Source organism: Lontra canadensis, unplaced genomic scaffold (assembly GCF_010015895.1).
Source record: "Lontra canadensis isolate GAN:19392208 unplaced genomic scaffold, GSC_riverotter_1.0 scaffold26, whole genome shotgun sequence".
NCBI lineage: Eukaryota > Metazoa > Chordata > Mammalia > Carnivora > Mustelidae > Lontra > Lontra canadensis.
Window position 1 is genome coordinate 3,030,212 of NW_022631020.1, and position 20,411 is coordinate 3,050,622.

General features: G+C 41.0%; 1 protein-coding gene across 3 annotated transcripts in view; it reads left to right on the forward strand.

Annotated features, from left to right (window-relative positions):
* Positions 1 to 3,324: 3,324 nt before the first annotated feature.
* The window catches only part of UGGT2 (UDP-glucose glycoprotein glucosyltransferase 2), a 183,941-nt gene continuing 166,854 nt past the window's right edge, over positions 3,325 to 20,411 (forward strand). For all 3 annotated transcript variants that reach the window (XM_032864140.1, XM_032864141.1, XM_032864142.1), the window contains exon 1: positions 3,325 to 3,559. In XM_032864140.1, coding sequence (XP_032720031.1) covers positions 3,408 to 3,559 — 152 coding nt within the window. In that variant the 5' untranslated portion in view covers positions 3,325 to 3,407. The remainder of the gene's footprint in view (positions 3,560 to 20,411) is intronic.

The window sequence follows — 20,411 nt, forward strand, 5'->3', positions numbered from 1 at the left end:
CTTTAGGTAGAGAAAATTAAAGTTTTATTATATTACATAGTAATTTGGTAGCAACTTAATCCTCACATAGCACCACTATTTTCATCAAATAAATATAGTCCATGCTGTACCTACCTAAAAAAATTCAAGATGATTTATGTTATTAAACACAATATTCTTATTATGAAGCACTCATTAATCACTTCTTCCACATACAATGAAAACTGCTATCATCATCAATTTTCATTCATATTACCCTGATGTGAATAACTTTGAATAACATTTTGCTAAAAAATATTCAATTGTGTCCCTGAACTACATTCCCTTCATAGCTGATCTGTGCCGAAGGGTTATTGATAATGAATGTTAGACTGTTTTGCTGCTCTATTAACTTGAGTGACCTTCTCTGAGTTACTCAACTTTTGCATTTTAATATTTCTATCTGTACGTGGATATGACATATAGAAGAGACTTGAATGTTGGCTCTCAACCTTGAGAGTTCCCTGGGTGAAATTTGAAACTCATTGCCATACTCAGAGGGCAAGGAGATATGGAAGAAAGAAGCAGACCACTCCACATTGGTAGGTGGCAGTTTTAATAAGTAAAGGAGCTTACTTACAAGGCTGGTCTGGGACACCGCAAGGCAAGTAGATCCGTGCACTCACCTGCCAGCTGCTTAAGAGTTCATATTGAGGCTTTAACAGAGTTCAGTCTCTTATACGGAGAAGATTGTCTCAGTAATATTACTCTCCGAAGGCTGCTTCCTTGAAGTGGCTGCTGATGTGGGAACAGTGGGCAGAGCTTACATTCCAAGGACAGAAGAGAGAGCAAGGAGTCTCATCGTCTGAGCCTGGCTCTGAGGTCAAATAGCAGTTCTGATGATCTCCTCCAACAAGTACATCTCCCCTAGTCCTATTCTTTTGTTCTGCAGATGAGGAAACGAGCCTAGGAATGGTCAGTCTATTTCAAACCCACTTAAATTTCTAGGAAAATACTATGTAAGCTAAAATGTATAATAATTATGTAAATAAATGGCACTGGGTTAATTTCGTCCTTTAAAAAAAGAGAAATGTAGCATTCCTCTCTACTGTGAACTCAAATATACTGGAATGTGTATAAATATATGTTTCAGTAGTGTCCCTTAATAGTGTATTTTATGTGACTCTTCATGCCACAAGTCATTTCTTAAAAATTGGCAACCATCAGATATGCTTTCATTGAAGACACTCACTAAAAATATCTGATTTCCTTCATCCTACAATTTTAGTCAAAATTTCACTCCAAGAACAAGTAGACATGAGGAGTTAATTAAAGCAAATAGTTGTGGAAGATTCATAATATATATTTACGTTATGTTCTGTGGATAGAAATGAAGCTGTGTACTCATTGCCTTAGCTTTTTGCCCACTTATCCAAACAAAGAAACAAACAAACAAACAAGGACTGTTCAATATTTATTGAGGCCGATTAACATGTACTGTGCTAGTTATTGCTATGGATGCTAAAAATACGTAAGGCATGATTCCTCGGGGAAACACCCCCTGAATAGGAGAAATAAGTAAGTACTGTATTCAAATTCTAAAGTGAGATTTATAAGTGATATATGACAGAAAATAAAGAGCTTTTGGGATTTGAAGGAGGGATAGATCGTAACAAGTAGGAACAATCAGGAAAAGAAGGGTAGACTGAGGAAGTGACACCTGAGTAAAAGTTCCAGTACAAGGTCTTCTTGGGGGGGGGGGTTATTGTTTTATTTGGGAAAATGAGCAGGGTCTTCTAAGGAAAGGCATATAGTAAGCAAATGTATGGAAATGGGAAAAAAAAAAAAAGATCAGCACCTTCAAGAGATCCAGGTTCGTTATAAGGTGTCAGAGTTACTGGAAAAAAGGAATGGATCAGTGCATTCTCCTCAACTATTTTTCCCAGCGACTGCTTCTCTTTACCAAATATTTTAATATTTATAATAAATTAACAGCCTTCTGAAGAGAAAAAGAATCATTCTTGACTAGGAGCCAGAATCTTGAGGCTCCCCTCTGCCCAGTTAAATAAGACTGAATGTTTTGATTTGATGAATCATATTTACTGGAAAACCACCTATCTCTGCTGAAAGCTTTTCTCTTTGAGCCTGATGAAGTAAATGCAGGAGCTTTGGGGTCAGACAGTCCTTGGTTTAAATCAAGACTCAGTGAAAGCTGTGTGATTTTGGCTGATAATGACATGAGCAACTATGACTTTCCCATGCGTCTTTTCACCTGCCACCCTCAAAACCAGATCCGCTGAAACTTTAATGAGCACAGTACCACCTGGGGTTCCTGTTAACCTGGGGATTCCGATTCAGTAGGCCTGGGGTGGGGCCTGAGATTCTGCATTTCTAATGAGCTCACAGGTGATGTTGTAGCGACCGCTACTCTGTGGACCACTTTTGAATACAAAGGTTAAAAAAGAGAGGTTTCCAGCCAGCAGTATCATTATCACTTGGGAACTTGATAGAGGTGAAATGCAAATTCTTGTCTCTCCCCACCCCGCCCATACCCAACACACGCACGCACCAGATCCTGTGAGGCCAACAGCCAGTGTTTTTGTTTTTAAAGATTTTATTTATCTAATTGACAGGGAGAAAAAGACGGTGAGAGAGCACAAGCAGGGAGAGCAGGAGAGGGAGAAGCAGGCTCCCCACCCAGGAGGGATCCTGACGCGGCGCTCCATCCCAGGACTCCAGGATCATGACCTGAGCTCACCAAGGCAGACGCTTAACTGACTGAAACACCCAGGCTCCCCCCACCGCCCCCAAACACCCAGCGTTCTAACAAGCCCTCCACGTGAGGTCACTGGCTTCCAAACCTGACCGCCCACTTGAATCACCTAGGGGCGGGGTGGGTTAAATACTACCAGGCATCAGGCTTTCTCAAAGCCCTACCAGATGACTCTGATATGCAATAAAATTTAGAAGCCCATAAAGTCGACAACTGAACCTTGATGGGCCTTGTTTTCCGCCCGGGTAAAAGTGGATAAAATCCACAACAGCTCCTGCCTTTGCTTCCAAATTTTGGCATCTTCCCCCAGCCTCAGACGGCCGCAATCCCAGTTCGCTCTCCGGGAGCCGGACTCCCCTCCCCGCGTCCCGCAGCCTCCGCCCGAGAACCAGAGGCCGGGATCGCAGGTCAGCCAGAGCGTCGGCCGCGGCGAGACTCGATCCGGCCCCGCCCGCACCTACGTGGCTCCAGGATCCAGCCCCGGGGGGCTCCCGGGACGGCGCGGGAGCGGAACGCGCATGCGCTCGCTGCCCGCCGGGCCCCGGCTCTGAGCAACGGACTCGAGCTCCCCCCACCGGAAGTGGGCGGCCGCGCGGCGGGAGGAACCGGCTGAAAGGTGGTGGCTGCGGGCTGTGGTCGCGGGGGTCCGAGGGGCTCGCGCTTCCCCCTCCGCGCCATGGCAAAGGCCGCAGACGTGGTGCGGCTGCTCCTGGGCTCCACGGCGCTGTGCTTCTCGCTGCTCGGCTCCCGGACAGCCTCGGCGTCCAAGGCGGTGACGGCCCACTTGGCCGCGAAGTGGCCCGAGACCCCGTTGCTGCTGGAGGCCAGGTGGGTGCGGGCCGGCCGCTCTCTGCCGAGCCCAGCGCGGAGGGAGGGGCTGTGGGCTCGCGGGTCCCTACCGGTCCCTCGGACCCCGTCTCGCCGGCGGCCGGCCCTCCAGCTCGTTGCACCGCGGCTGCAGGCGCCCTCGTGCTGGGCGTCGGGGCATCACCTCATCCCCTGTGATCCCGTGCGCCGCACTCCCTTGCAATTCCTTTCCCCCCCCGCAGTTCCTACTTTGCCTCGCCCACGGTTTTCCAAACTTCGGGGCCTTTGTTTAACTTGTTTGGATTTCATTAGCGTTTACGAAAAAGAAAGGAAGAGCGGGAGCTGGAGTGTGGCGTTTAATGCAGGCAACTTCCATTGACGTAGGCGGTTCTTCTTAGGAGACGGTACTGGGAGCACCTAGTTTCATAGCGACTCCCATCGATCGGCTCCTGGGCTTCCTGCGGAGATGGCAGCTTCCCACAACTTGTTTCTTCCCCGAGTGTCCTTCCCTGAAATTAGTTCATATCACTTTGCAGAAACAAAGCTTGGAGCTATTGAATTTTGCTCTTAGTGTTCTAGAAGTTAAAATTTGAAAGTTCCTTTCTTTAGTTAGCATGAACTTTTTAACACCAGTTTTTGACAGTTCGCAAAGAAACAGCTTATGGTCCTAAAAAGAGCCCATCACCTGACACTACACTGCATATTTAAGGTGCTAAAACAGTTTGAGATATAATTAACCGTAAATATTAGTTTCAGGTGTAGTAATATTAAGTATTTGTATATATTGTGAAATCATAGCCGTAAGTCTGGTTAACATCCATCACCTAACATAGGTACAAGTTTTTTTTTTTCTCATGTTGAGAACTTTTAACATCTCTTAGCAACTTTCAAATATGCAGACCAGTACAATTAACTGTAGTCACCATCCTATGCATTATGTACCCATGACTTATTTTATAACTGAAAGTTTGTACTGGTTAAGCTTAAAAATAAGTTATTTTACCAGCAAAAATGGACTTATTCGGGAATAATACAGAACTGCAATTAGGAACTATCAAATTATGGCAAAACCACAGTCAAGTCTAACAAAAGAGAGGAACGCTGTTTTTTGGAGACTGGGAAAGTTTGGAGGGGTAGTTTGGAACAAGAGCCTTTGGAGAAAAGCCAGAGCAGGTATGATGACAGTTTCTCTCTGGTTGAGTTGCAGGACTAATTAATTTCTTGTAGGAGATGCAAAATTCATCTTTCTCTATTGGGGCCTATAATTGATGATTCCTGTTGAAAATTTTCTGTTAGGACTCTGCAATTGACAGTTCTTACTGTAATTGACATGGAGTGGTACAGCAACCCCTTCTCCATTCCTAATCCACTTTAATGAAGTTTCTGTTTAATAATTTTTACATTTCACCCTTTTGATCAAAATCTTTCCTTGAAAGCATCACTCACTAAAAATCAGGTTTCATATTTAGCGGTGCTGTCGCTCAGTGCCAGAAAGGATCTTTCCCATTTGTCTTGGCCAACATTGATGGAAAGTACATAGGTTTGGAACCACTTAAAAGCCACATTTGAGTAACAGGAAGGGAAGTGCCTGAGGAGTTTTCCTTCCTAACCATCTAAAGTCTGTACGAATTCAAGACTGTTAAGTATTGGAGATCTTCTCCTTATTGGGTACATTATTTTTATAAAAGTTTGATAGGTGACTAAATACAAAAATAATTACATAAAAACAGAAGAAGTAACATAACTTCCAAATTGTATGATGGTTCTAAATGGGGCCCCTAGGTCAGAAAGTATCCAGCTGAATATATATACTGGCACTTATTCCGACTTAAGGGAGAAAAGTTCTCCCTATGGAGGCAAATCTGGAGTCCTGTATGCCTCCTGGAAGTCCCCATTTAAAGTAGCCATGAAGACAAAATAATATGGTAAGAGCACACTGGAAGAATTAAGCACGTGTCTTTGAGAGATTAAGTGCAGGTATAAACATGAAGCAATAACTAATGAAATTTTTGCAAAAATAGCAAAACTTCAAAAATAGTACTGTTATCTTGAAAGAACCATTTGAAAACAGATGTTATCCAGTAATATAGCCTGTGAGGTTGCAAATTCAGAAACCATGAATTTGAATAAGAATTCAGAATCAGATAATAGTGCAGATGAAAGACATTCGTAAATTCTGAATTTTCTAACCCTTCAGAAAAAGCAAGTGAAATTTAATTTGTAATGGGATCATGATGGGCCTGTTGCTGAAAGGCCATACTCAAGATGTTTCTCCCTTTCACAAGGGTTTGGGAAATGTGCACAAGATTATTTCCTTTCTAAGAAAGAGATAGTAGAAGCCAACAGTGCAGAAAAGGTATGCAGACCTGGTCCAGACAAGCTGAGAAAACTGTCTTGTGAGATGTGGTTTGCTTTCATTCGAGGAAATCTTTGCTTGGAGGTCCCCAGATGGTGTAGAGGTCCAGTCAGGGTTTAATGATTTCTCTAGATGTGTCCCATGAATCCAAGAGCCTGTTCCTTGGAGTCTGGTGCCACAGGGATTAGCAGTTCCCAATAAGAGCCTTTCCAGCAAGATTGAGTAGTCTTTCTGGAGGTGCCTTTTTCTAGAGATGAAATCTCCAGTTTGCAAGATGTGATGCTCAAGGTCATTATCTCTCAGCAATGAAAAAGATCACTCTGCTTCACGTGGTTTTTCATAGAAGTAATTAGGCTTTTTCATTATTGAAGTATATCTCCTTTTATCTACTGTGGGCCAAAGGAGCTGTAGGAGCCAAGTGCATTGGACCTCCGTGACCATCTCAAAGGAGGAGAGTTTGAGTTTAAAAAGGGTGGAACCAGTGGCAGTGCTCTTGGCGAAGGTATCTGGAGGATCTCTGCAAATTTTGCCAATCGAGTCTTAATAGTGTTGTTAATATGCTCAACTCCTGGAGAATCGAGGATGATCTACACTATGACACTGATAAAACTGGGCAAACCGCACCGACATCAAAGCCCCTGCTCCTTAAAGTGGGTTCCCAATCACTATGAAGTTTGAGGGGGTTCCCCGGGTACAGATCACTTTTCTTTTTTTTCTTTTTTTTTTTTTTTAAATTTTATTTTTTATAAACATATATTTTTTTTTCCCCCCAGGGGTACAGGTCTGTGAATCTCCAGGACAGATCACTTTTCTAACAGAATTTTTAGTCATGATAAAAACAGCAGCCTCTCTACAAGGGAAAGCTTCAGTCCACTGAGAAAACATATGGACCGTTACTGAAACTTGTTTCTATCCATGCGATGGGAAAGCACTATGAAATCCATCTGTGCAAACAGGTTTCCCCAAATTTTGTTTTTGACGGGTGGGGCAAGTGAGGTAGCCCTTCTTGCAACCTCGTTAATATGTCCCCACCTGTATTGGTTCATGAATACTGTCTTGTGTCAGTAGACCTCAACGGTTTAAGGCACATATAGTGGTAAGTAGTAGGAACTTGGAAGATTTCTGGTAGGGCCAGATTGTTATTTGGTCCAAACCAGAGTTCTCTCTTTTTATTGAATTATTGATTTTTATTGGATTTATTGAATTATTGAATTTATTGAATTATTAGATTTCCAATATCGTTTTCCCCTCTCAGGCAATTGTTAGGTATCTCCTCTTTTTTTTTTTTTTTTGAAGATTATTTATTGGAGAGAGCGTGAAAATGTGCGCATGCACACATGCGGAGGGGAGAGGCAGACTCCCTGCTTGGCAGGGAGCCCGGTGTGGGGGTTGATCCCAGGACTCCAAGATCATGACTTGAGCCGAAGGCAGATGTTTAACTGACTGAGCCACCCGGGCGCTCCACTTGTTGGGTATCTCCTGGTGGTCTTTCTGAATTATCATTTGCAGAACATCTCTTTGGACCATGACAGGTTTCTTTGAGAGCAGTGTTTTGGGCAGAAATATCAATCAGATGGTTTCCTTTGGTCTCAGGATGTTGAGTCTGGAATGCCCAGGAGCCATAAACAGCCAGAGCAGCCAGCAAAATGTGGCATCTAACAAATTTTGGACATAAGAGCCATTTTTAATTTTAGCCCTTTTGGAGGTAAGGAACCTTTGTTTCCATAATCCAAAGTCACAAGCTACCCCAAAGGCACACCTGCTATCAGTATAAATGTTTACAGTTTTGCCCTTAGCCAAAATACAGGGGTGGTTAAAAGGGATCCCATGATGATCCCGTCAGGAATGTCTCTGAGGCCAGGGTAATATCTGGGCCATTGGGTCTAATTGTTGACTGTAATACCCTGTGGGTTTCTGTGTTTTGGGGTGAGTACTCCCAAGGTTATTCCCTTCTCTCTCATATGCAGAGACACCTATGTCTTCCTGATCTTTCCAAATAATAGGGTGAGGTTTTGCCTTTTTTAGTAAAACTTCTAGAAATTGAGCCATAAGAGAGAAATTTGGAATCCAGTTTCAACAGTAGCCAGCCAGTTGGAAAAAAACCTTGTAATTGGCCTCAGTTTTAGGTTTTTGGAAAGTTCAGAATGCCGTGAAATCTCCCTAGATCCAAATGTAGTCCTTGTTCTGAGGGCAGGTGCCCTAAGTATCAAACCTGAGTTTGAGCAAACAAATTTTTCTTTGGAGTGTTTATTTCCCTTTAAGACCAAAAGTTTTAACAGATGAATGCTGTCTTCCTATGAAGAGGTTTGAGAAGGAGAACGGAGAAGCAGATCATCTAGGTATTTTAACCAATTAGAGCCTGTAAAAAAGAACAAAAAGCAACATCCAAATCAGCTTCTAGGTGTGTGAAAAGAAGGACTCTGTGAAACTGGGGGGGGCATTACTGTCCAGTGTCTTTCCATTCTTCCTAAGTGAAAGCAAAAAGATACTGGTTGATCTTTATCAACCGGAATACTAAAGAACGCATTGTGTAGATGAGTTACAGTGAAAAATTTGCCGCCAGTGGGAATGGATGTCCATGTATGGGTTAGGAACAGCAGGGTCTTGAGGGATAACAATGTCATTTGTTGTTCAGAGGTCCTGCACAAACCTCCATCCTTGGCCATTGGATTTCCTCATAGGTAAAATAGGCATATTATAGGGATAATAAGGTCTTGAGCTTTGTATTCTTCTGTCATGGTGCTTGATGCCTTGAAAGGCTTCTTTACTTATAAGATATTCATTAATTCTCAGGAGAGGTTTTGAGGAATCTATTTGAGTCTTGATGGGAGGCACACTATGAATTCTGCCAATACTAGTTGAAGATCTTGTCCCTAGGGGATGGACCCAATAGGGCAAATGATCAGTGTCCTCGGACTCAGCAGTAGTGTTGTCAGAGTCAGAGCAAATAAAAGATGTCAAAGGGTCATTTAATTTACCTGGTTGCCTATTTTGATTACTGAGTTCAGATTCTAGAATTATTTACCCTTTTGGGAGAAAGGAATTCTGGTGTATTTTGCTAAGAACTCTCAGCCCAGTAAATGAAGAGTGATGGAGGAACAAAGGAGAAAGGTATGGGTATCAGAGTGCTTAGACAAAAGGGAGTAGGTTTGGAGATAGGAACCCGTTGAGGTTTATTGGAGACCCCCCACTTTAGTACTCCAGAGCAGGGACTGCTTCATAGTCTTGGGGGGCTGAGCACCAAGAGTGTAGCTCTGGTGTCAATGAGGACAGATGCATTCCCAGTCTGAAGAGTGGTTTCTCTGAGTCGATTAAGGAGGAGGACTGGGAAGAGCCTCAGTAGCTCCTTAGAGTCCTGTTCTTGGGAATTAGGAGGACCCTGGAGATACTGGCTAGGGGGCTGAAGGTGCCAGGAGCTCCTAAGCCAAAAACAACTTTTTCCTCAATATCCTGGCTCTTTGCAAATACTAAAAACTAGTGTGTTTTTTGTTTTGTTCAGGGGCTTTCATTTGCCGGAGATGAAAATGAAGAATTTTAAGAATTTTATTTTGGGGGGGGTCAGGTGACACATCTAGGATGACTATATCTAGAATAAACATAGTTTCCCATTCAACCCTGCTCCTTTTAACTAAATGAGAATGCACTATAAACATAGAATTAAATGCTACCTACATAGATTCAGCATCTAAAGGAACATCAGAATTTAAGGACAATTTGGAGGTGATTGTAATAGTCATGAATGGGTTCGCCAGGCTTTTGTGTGCCAGCCTAAATCAACAGTGATTTTGCTCAATCAACAGGCTTGGGAAAAGCTACTGTACTTGCTCAGTGGAGATTTCCAGCAAGTGTTTTAGCATCTTGCCAAAAGTTAGGTGTCTGTTTCTCTAAACCCCTTTCAGGATCTTCTCCGTGGAGTAGTTTTATCCAGTGTTTGGCCTGAACCTCACCAACAAGCATGTGGGACGAATTGATACAAATCTGAGAAACCGGGTTGCTAAGTTTGAACAACTATGCTAAATTCTTCGGCAAACCTATCGAGGTCCTCAGTCACTTTGGGGGGAAAAATAATTTCAGCTGGAGATTAGAGGAGGGAAACTGAGGGTATAGAGGAGATGCAGGCAGTATGGAAAGGAAGGAGGATGATGGCATGGGAGGCAGAGTTCAAGCACAAGGTGGCTGCCGCATCCTGAGACAAGACGGCAGAGAGAAAAGCGAGACCTCAGAAGCTATTGTGTCTTTGTAATTGTTTGCCTCAGCTAATCTAGAAATTGTATTTTTCTGAGAGGCAATTTTAGATTTCTGATAACCTTTGGAAGCTTCAAAACACCAATCCAAATAGGCATCCACACAGCTTTGACAATTTCAGAGCCATGGTGGCCCAGTTCACTTCAGAAAAGTGTTAGGGGAGATCAGATAATGGTCATTGCAGTTCTAAATTACTTTTGGTTAAGTCGCTGCATTTATTTAGAAATGTGGATGAAGAGGAACCATAGTTTTGTTTTTGTTTTTTTAAACATATTATTTGTTTCAGAGGTACAGGTCTGTGATTGATCAGTCTTACACAATTCACAGCACTCACCGTAGCACATACCCTCCCCGGTGTCCATCACCCAGCCACCCCATCCTTCCCACCCCTCTCCCTTCCAGCAACCCTCAGTTTGTTTCTTGAGATTAAGAGTGTCTTATGGTTTATCTCCTTCTCTGGTTTCGTCTTGTTTCATTTTTCCCTCCCTTCCTCTATGATCCTGTCTTATTTCTCAAATTCCTCATATCAGTGAGATCATATGATAATTGTCTTTCTCTCATTATTTCGCTTAGTGTAATACCCTGTAGTTCCATCCACATTATTGCAAATGGCAAGATTTCATTTTTTATGGCTGCATAATATTCGTGTGTGTGTGTGTGTGTGTGTGTGTGTACACCACATCTTCCTTATCCATTCATCTATTTATGGACATCTAGGTTCTTTCCATAGTTTGGCTATTGTAGACATTGCTGCTATAAACATTGGGGTGCACATGCCCGTTCGGATCATTACATTTGTATCTTTGAGGTAAATACCCAGTAGTGCAATTGCTGGGTTGTAGGGTAGCTCTATTTTCAACTTTTTGAGGAACCTCTATAGTGTTTTCCAGAGTGGCTGCACCAGCTTGCATTCCCATCAGCAATGTAGGAGGGTTCCCCTTTCTCTGCATCCTGTCATTTCCTGACTGGTTACTTTTAGCCATTTTGATTGGTATGAGGTGGTATCTCATTGTGGTTTTGATTTGTATTTCCTTGATGCCAAGTGATTTTGAGTACTTTTTCATGTGTCTGTTGACGATTTGGATGTCTTCTTTGTAGAAATGTCTGTTCATGTCTTCTGTCCACTTCTTGATTGGATTATTTGTTCTTTGGGTGTTGAGTTTGATAAGTTCTTTATAGATTTTGGATACTAGCCCTTTATCTGATATGTCATTTGCAAATATCTTCTCCCATTCTTTGGGCTGACTCTTAGTTTTTTTGGCTGTTTCCTTTGCTGTGCAAAAGCTTTTGATCTTGATGAAGTCCCAATGGTTCATTTTTGCCCTTGCTTCCCTTGCCTTTGATGTTTTTAGGAAGAAGTTGCTGCCTGTGGTCTCCTCAATGATTTTGATGGATCCCTGTCTCACATTGAGGTCTTTCATCTATTTTGAATTTATTTTTGTGTATGGTAAAAAGAAATGGTCCAGTTTCATTCTTCTGCATGTAGCTGTCTAGCTTTCCCAAGACCATTTGTTAGAGACTGTCTTTTTTCCATTGGACCTCCTTTCCTGCTTTGTCAAAGATCAGTTGACCGTAGAGTTGAGGGTCCATTTCTGGGCTCTCTGTTCTGTTTCATTGATCTGTGTTTCTGTTTTTGTGCCAATACCATACTGTCTTGTTGATTACAGCTTTGTAATAGAGCTGCAAGTCCAGAATTGTGATGCCACCAGCTCTGGTTTTCTTTTCCAACAAACCTCTAGCTATTTGGGGTCTTTTCTGGTTCCATATGGATTTTGGAATTATTTGTTCCATTTCTTTGAAAAAAGTTGCTGGTATTTTGTTAGGGATTGCGTTAAATGTGTAGATTGCTCTAGGTAGTATAGACATTATTTGTTTTTCCAATCCACGAATGTGGAAAGTTTTTCCATTTCTTTGTGTCTACCCCAATTTCTTTCATGAGTATTCTATAGTTTTCTGAGTACAGATTCTTTGCCTCTTTGGTCAGACTTATTCCGAGGTATCTTATGGTTTTGGGTGCAGTTGTAAATGGGATAGACTCCTTAATTTCTATTTCTTCTGTCTTGTTGTTGGTGTAGAGAAATGCAACTGATTTCTGTGCATTGATTTTATGTCCTGACACTTTACTGAATTCCTATATGAGTTCTAACAGTTTTGGGGTGGAACCTTTTGGGTTTCCCACTTAAAGTATCATATCAACTGCAAAGAGTGAGAGTTTGACTTCTTTTTTGCCAATTTGGATGCCTTTTATTTCTTTTTGTTGTCTGATTGCTGAGGCTAGGACTTCTATTACTGTATTGGTAGCATTAGTGACAGTGGACCTCCCTGCCATGTTCTTGACCTTAGGAGAAAAGCTCTGTTTTTCCCCATTGAGAATGGTATTCGCTCTGGGTTTTTCATAGATGGCTTTTATGTTATTGAGGTATGTACCCTCTATGCCTACATTGTGTAGAGTTTTGATCAAGAAAAGATGCTGTACTTTGTCAAATGCTTTTTCAGCATCTATTGAGAGTATCATATGGTTCTTGTTCTTTCTCTTATTAAAGTATTGTATCATATTGATTGCTTTGCAGATGTTGAACCAACTTTGCAGCCCAGGAATAAATCCCACTTGGTTGTGGTGAATAATCCTTTTAATGTACTGTTAGATCCTATTGGCTAGTATTTTGGTGAGAATTTTTGCATGTGTGTTCATCAGGGATATTGGTCTGTAATTCTCCTTTTTGATGGGGTCTTTGTCTGGTTTGGGGATCAAGGTAATGCTGGCCTCATAAAATGAGTTTAGAAGTTTTCCTTCCATTTCTATTTTTTGGAACAGTTTCAGGAGAATAGATAGGTATTAGTTCTTTAAATGTTTGGCAGAATTCCCCTGGGAAGCTGTCTGGCTCTTGTTTGTTGGGAGATTTTTGATGACTGCTTCAATGTCCTAACTGGTTATGGGTCTGTTCAGGTCTTCTATTTCTTCCTGGTTCAGTTGTGGTATTTTATATGTCTCTAGGAATGCATCCATTTCTTCCAAATTGTCTAATTTGCTGGCATATAGTTGCTCTTAATATATTCTTATAATTGTATTTCTTTGGTGTTGACTGTGATCTTTCCTCTTTCTTTCATGGTTTTATTAACTTGGGTCCTTTCTCTTTTTGATAAGTCTGTCCAGGGGTTTATCAATCTTATTAATTCTTTCAAAGAACCAGTTTCCTAGTTCCGTTGATCTGTTCTACTGTTCTTTGGGTTTCTCTTTCATTGCTTTCTTCTCTGATCTTTATTATCTCTCTTCTCCCACTGGGTTTAGGCTTTATTTGCTGTTCTTTCTCCAGCTCGTTTAGGTGTAGGGTTAGGTATGTATTTGAGACCTTTGTTGTTTTTGAGAAAGGCTTGTCTTGCTATATACTTTTCTCTCAGGAACGCCTTTGCTGCATCCCAAAGATTTTGAACAGTTTTGTTTTCATTTTCATTTGTTTTCATGAATTTTTTCAATTCTTCTTTAATTTCCTGGTTGACCCATACATTCTTTAGTAGGGTGCTGTTTAGCCTCCATGTATTTGAGTTCTTTCCAACTTTCCTTTTGTGGTTGAGTTCTAGTTTCAAAGCACTGTGGTCTGAAAATGCGCAGGGAGTGATCCCAATCTTTTGGTACCAGCTGAGACCTGATTTGTGGTTCAGGATGTGATCTATTCTGGAGAATGTTCCGTGTGCACTAGAGGAGAATGTGTATTTTGTTGCTTTGGGATGGAATGTTCTGAATATATCTGTGATGTCCATCTGGTCCACTGTGTCATTTAAACCCTTTATTTCCTTGCTGATCTTTTGCTTAGATGATCTATTCATTTCAGTGAGGGGGGTTGTTAAAGTCCCCTACTATTATTTTATTACTGTCCATGTGTTTCTTTGATTTTGTTATTAATTGGCTTATATAATTGGCTCCTCCTATGTTAGAGACATCGATATTTAAAATTGTTAGCTCTTCTTGTGGGACAGACACTTTAAGTATTATATAGTGTCCTTCCTCATCACTTATTATAGTCTTTGGCTTAAAATCTAATTTATCTGATATTAAGGATTGCTGACCTAGCTTTCTTTTGATGTCCATTAGCATGGTAAATTGTTTTCCACCCCCTTACTTTAAATCTGGAGGTGTCTTCGGGTCTAAAATGAGTTTCTTATAGACAGCATATCAACGGGTCTTGTTTTTTAATTCATTCTGATACCCTGTGTCTTTTGATTGGGGCATTTAGTCCATTTACATTTAGGGTAACTATTGAAAGATATGAATTTAGTAGCATTGTATTGCCTGTAAGGTGACTGTTACTGCATATTGTCTCTATTCCTTTCTCATCTGTTACTTTTAGGCTGTCTCTTTGCTTAGAGGACCCCTTTTAATATTTCCTTTAGGGCTGGTTCAGTGTTGGCAAATTCTTTTAGTTTTTATTTGTCCTGGAAGCTTTTTATCTTTCCTTCTATTTACAACAACAGCCTATCTGGATATAGTATTCTTAGCTACATATTTTCCTTGTTTAGTGTTCTGAACATATCATGCCAGTCCCTTCTGACCTGCCTTGTCTCTGTGTATAGGACTGCTGCCTATCTAATATTTCTACTATTGTATGTTACAGATCTCTTGTCCTGAGCTGCTTTCAGGATTTTCTCTTTGTCACTGAGACTTTAAGTTTTAGTATTAGATGACGGAGTGTGGACCTGTTTTAACTGATTTTGAGGGGGTTTCTCTGTGCCTCCTGGATTTTGATGCTTGTTCCCCTCACCAAATTAGGGGTTCTCTGCTATAATTTGCTCCGATATACCTTCTGTCCCCCTGTTTTTCTTCTGAAATCTTAATTGTTCTAATATTGTTTTGTCTTATGGTATCACTTATCTCTCAAATTCTCCCCTCGTGATCCAATAGTTGTTTATCTCTCTTTTTCTCAGCTTCTTTATTCTCCATCATTTGGTCTTCTATATCACTAATTCTCTCTTGTACCTCATTTATCCTAGCCATTAGAGACTCCATTTTTTTATCGCACCTCATTAATAACCTTTTTGATTTTGACTTGGTTAGATTTTAGTTTTTATTTTGCCAGAAAGGGATTCTTTGGTATCTTCTATGCATTTTTCAAGCCCAACTAGTATCTTTATAATCATTCTGAACTCTAGTTCTGGCATCTTACTAACGCCCATATTGATTAGGTCCCTGGCATTCGTTACTGCCTCTTGTTCTTTTTTCAGGCAGGGGGGCACAGGGGGACTGAGTTTTTCTGCTCTATCATTTTGTCCAGAGAAGAATAGATGAATGAGAGAACAAAATGCTAGAAGGGTAGCAACAACCCCAGAAAAATATACACTAAACAAATCAGAAGAGACCCAAAACTGGGGGGAAAAGAAAGGAAAAAAAAAATATGATCAGAGGATGCCTGGGTGACTCAGTCGGTTGAGCTGCTGCCTTCGGCCCGGGTCATGATCCTGGGGTCCTGGGATCGAGTCCTCTGTCAGGTTCCTTGCTCAGCAGGGAGTCTGCTTTTCTCTCTGCCTCTGCCTGCCACTCTGCCTGCTTGTGTGTGTGTGCGCTCTCTCTTCCTGACAAATAAATAAATAAATAAATAAAATCTTTAAAAAAAAAAATACGATCAGGCTGGTGAATAGAACAGAGCCACACACTAGATTTTGGCTATATTTTGGTCAGTTAGAAGAAACTTCCTCCCAAAATTTTAAAGAAAGGAAAACTTATATATATACACAGAAATAAGGGTAAATACAATGAAGGGATGGAATATGACTGTAAAGATGAAAATTTAAAAATTTTTAAAAAGGAATTGATAAGTTGGTTGAAAAAATTTTTACAAAATGATCAGACTGGAAACTAGAACAAAGTGATATACTAGATTTAGGGCATATTTTGGTGTATTAGAAGAAACTGTATTCCAAAATTTTAACGAAAAAAAAATATATATATATAATGTATGTGTACACACACACACACAGGTTAAATACAATGAAGGGATGGAATATGACTGTAAAAATGAAAATTTCAAAAGTTTAAAAAAGGAATTGATAGGATGTTAAAATTGGAAAGAAGAAAAATTTTTTAAAAAATAGAAAAATAAAAAAACTAAAGAAAATTTACAAAATTTACTTTGAAAGACTAAAGAATCACAGGGAAAAAAGCCATGAATTCTATGTGCAGTATTCCCTTAGTATTGGTGTTTTGCAGTTCTCATTGATCGGTAAATTTGGTCTTGGTTCTTGCTGATCTCCTCGGGGAAGGGCCTGTTGCAGAGATTCTCAAGTGTCTTTGCCCAAGGCGGAACTGCACTGCCCTTGCCAGGGTCCAAGCTAAGTAATTTGCTCGGGTTTGCTCTCGGGAGCTTTTGTTCCCTGAAGCCGTTCCGTGCAGCTTTGGAGGATGAGAGTGAAAATGGCAGCCTCTGATCTTGGGGGCCCCACTCCTCAGTGTGCCCTCAGAGAAAAGCAGTCAGTCATGCCTGTCTCCCTGGTCTCTGGCTGTACTCTGTGCTCGTCCAGCATGTGACCAAGCATTTCTTTCTCTGGCACACGACCCTGGTTAGAGTTTCCAAAGCCAGCAGATTCCTCCAGTATTCTCCCCTGCCACTCCTCCCGCAGGAGAAAGGGGGAGTCTCTCTGGATCTGCTACTTGTTGGGTCCCTGCTCGAAGAGCAGTGGCCCGACTGTGCCACAGATGATGGTTTATAGCAGCCCCGAGCTGAGAGCCCACTCCTTGGCTCTGTCTCTGCAGCCAGCTGCCCTGCTTTCGTACCTGAGAGCTCTGTTCCACTCAGACACCCTTGGTCTTTCTGTGGCCCCAGTGGTCCTGAGACCACACTGTCCCAGTGAGGGTTCCAACCCCTCCACTTAGCCACTGGAATGATGTCCCTCAGTGGAGCAGACTTCTAAAAGTTCTGATTTTGTGCTCCATGGCTGTCTCACTTGCTGGGAGCCGGCTGATGGAGGCTCCCTCTGCCCGCGGTTTATCTTCCCGTATATTGCCTCGGATTCACTTCTCTGCAAGTCCTACCTTCCAGAAAGTGGTCACTTTTCTGTTCATAGAATTGTTGCTATTCTTTTCTTTGATCTCCTGTTGAGTTTGTATGTATTCAGAATGGTTTGATAACTATCTAGCTGAATTCTTGGGACCAGACGAAATTTAGATCTCTTATTCCTCTGCCATCTTGCTCCTCCCTGGGACCATAGTTTTTAAACACAAAACAACCAGGGTCCCCAAATCAGGAGCAGGGTGGGGGAGCTCAAAGCATTTTGATGTTTGGTATCCCATTTTGTAAGTCTTTTTCTAAAGGAGAAAAAAAAAAAGTTCCTAAACAGCACAGTTTCAGCAGTAAATGCCTGTTGCAGAAGGAGTCAAACTACAAGCCAACATAGTTCTAGTAGGAATAGTCCAGTGTCAATAAGGAGTCAGATCAAAGACTTGCATAGTTCCAGTGAACAATCTGGTTCTGAAAAGGAGCTGGACTAATCAAAGGTAGCACACGGTTCTAATAGGAACAGTTTGGTTCCAAAAGGAATTGGACTACAGGCTAGTGTAGTTCCAACAGGAATGTTCTAATCCCAAAAATGAATTGGACCGAAGACCAACACAAAGTACGGTTCCAACAGGAACAGTTTGGTTCTTGAAAAGGAGATCAAAAGCCAAATGAGTACTCTTAGAAAGAACAAGGCCTTAAAATCCCAAAGAAAAGCTTGGAGAGCTCAAACACAAATAGAGCATGGCCAGCAGTCCAGGAGAAAGCTTACCCTCAAAATCCAAGGTGGGCAAGAAAACTGGGAACCAAGTTGGCTTTGTGGGTATGGGCCCTGTTTGCTCACCAGTCCCGGGTTGTTAGAGGTCATCTCTGGATCCTACCTCCGATCACCAAATAATGTTAATCTTAAAACAGTTATTTTACCAAGAAAAATAGGTTTCCTCAGGAATAACAGAATTGCAATTAGGGACAAAAAAAAAAAATGGCAAAACCTATGGCAAGTCTAACAAATGAAGGAGAGGATTGTTATTTTATAGAAAGGAAATTGGAAGGGGTTGTTTTGAAGGAAAGTCTGTTGGAGAAAAGCAGGAGTTCAGGGTGATGATGGTTTTTCATTGGCTGAATTGCAGAGGTAGTCAATTTCTTGTAGGCAATGCAAGGTACCTCTTTCCCTCTTGGGCCTGTAATTGATGATTCTTTCCTATTGCAGATTATTCTATTAGAGGTCTGTAATTGACATTGAGTGGTACAGCTCCCCCTTCTAGCTTCTTCTGGTATTTCCTCTCACCCTTGTTAGTGAGGTTTCCCTTTTTTTTTTTTTTTTTAAGATTTTATTTATTTGACAGAGATCACAAGTAGGCAGAGAGGCAGACAGAGAGAGGAAAGAAAGCAAGCTCCCCACTGAACAGAGAGCCCGATGCGGGGCTCAATCCCAGAACCCTGGGATCATGACCCGAGCCAAAGGCAGAGGCTTTAACCCACTGAACCACCCAGGCACCCAAGGTTTCCCTTTATTAATTTTCACATACTTTTTGACCACCTCCACCCATTTCACCCATCCAGTGCCTGCCTCTTGCAACCACCAATTGGTTCTCTGTAAATGAGCTTTTTTTTTTTAAAGAATCCACATATGGGTGAGATCCTATGGTTTCCTTTTTCATGGCTAAATAATATTCTGTTGTATACATATTCCATATTTTCTTTAGCCATTCATCCATTGATGGACACTTAGATTATTTCCATATCTTGGCTATTATAAACAAGCTGCAATGAACATGGGGTGTATATATCTTTTCCAGTTGATGTTTTCATTTTTTTTTCTGAATATTTACCCAAAAGTGAAATTGCTTGATTATATGGCAGTTCTTTTTAAAAATGCTTTAGGAGCATCCATGTGGTTTTCCATAATGGCTGCACCAATTTGTATTCCCACCGATAGTGCACAAGGGTTCTCTTTCCTCCAAATCTTCAGCAGTACTTGCTTTCTCTTTTCGATAATAGATACTCTAAAGGTATGAAGTGGTATCTCATGGTTTTGATTTGCATTTCCTTGATGATTAGTGATGTTGAGCACCTTTCTTGTACCTGTTGGCCGTCTGTATGTCTTTTGAAAAGGTCTATTCAGAGCTTTTCCCCATTTTTCAAATAAAGTGGGATTTTTTTTTCTATTGAGTTGAGTTGTATGAGTTCTTTATGTATTATCAATATTAATACCTTATCAGATGTATGATTTACAAATATTTTTCCTATTTGGTAAGTTGCCATTTCATTTAGTTGATCATTTCCTTTGTTGTGCAAAGGCTTTTTTTTTAAAAGATTTATTTTTTTGAGAGAGAGTGAGAGCATGAGCAGGGTAAGGAGCAGGAGAGGAGGTAGAGAGAGACTCCCCACTGAGCGAGAAGCCGGATACAAGGCTCCATCCCAGGACACTGGATCATGACCTGAGCTAAAGTTAGATGCTCAACTGACTGAGCCACCCAGTTGCCCCTGTGCAGAGGCATTTTAGTTATAGTGCCACTTGTTCCTTTTTGCTCTTGTTGCCTTTGCTTTTGGTATCAAATCCAAAAAATAATTGCCAAGACCAGTGTCAAGAAGCTTACTGCCTATGTTTTCTTCAAGAGGTTTTGTTGTTTCAGATCTTATGTTCAAGTTTTAATTCATTTCAAGTTAATTTTTGTGTATGATGTAAGGTTGGGGTGAAGTTTCTTTTGTATGTGGCTGTCCAGTTTTCCCAACACCATTTATTGAAGAGACTGTCTTTTTTCCATTATATCTTCTTGGCTCCTCTGTTATAAATTAATTGGCCATATATATATATATATATATATATATATATATATATGTGTGTGTGTGTGTGTGTATGAATATTTCTGGGCTCCCTAGTCTGCACCATTGATCAGTGTGTCTGTTTTTATACCAGTCCCATACTGTTTTGTTTATTATAGCTTGGTGATGTAGTTTGAAATCAGGAAGCCTGTTGCGTCTGGCTTTGTTGTTCTTTCTCAGGATTGCTTTGGATATTCAGGGTCATTTGTGGATTGTTCTGTTTTTGTGAAAAAAATGGCACTGGAATTTTGATAGGGATTGCCCTTAATCTGTGAATTGCTTTGGGTAGTGTGGACCCTTTAACAATATTAATTCATTTAATCCATGAATAATAGAATATCTTTCCATTTATTTGTGTCTTTAATTTCTTTTATCAGTGTCTTATAGTTCTCAGGGTATAGACTTTTACCTCCTTGATTAAATGTATTCGTTGGTATTTTATTCTTTTTGATGCAACTGTAAA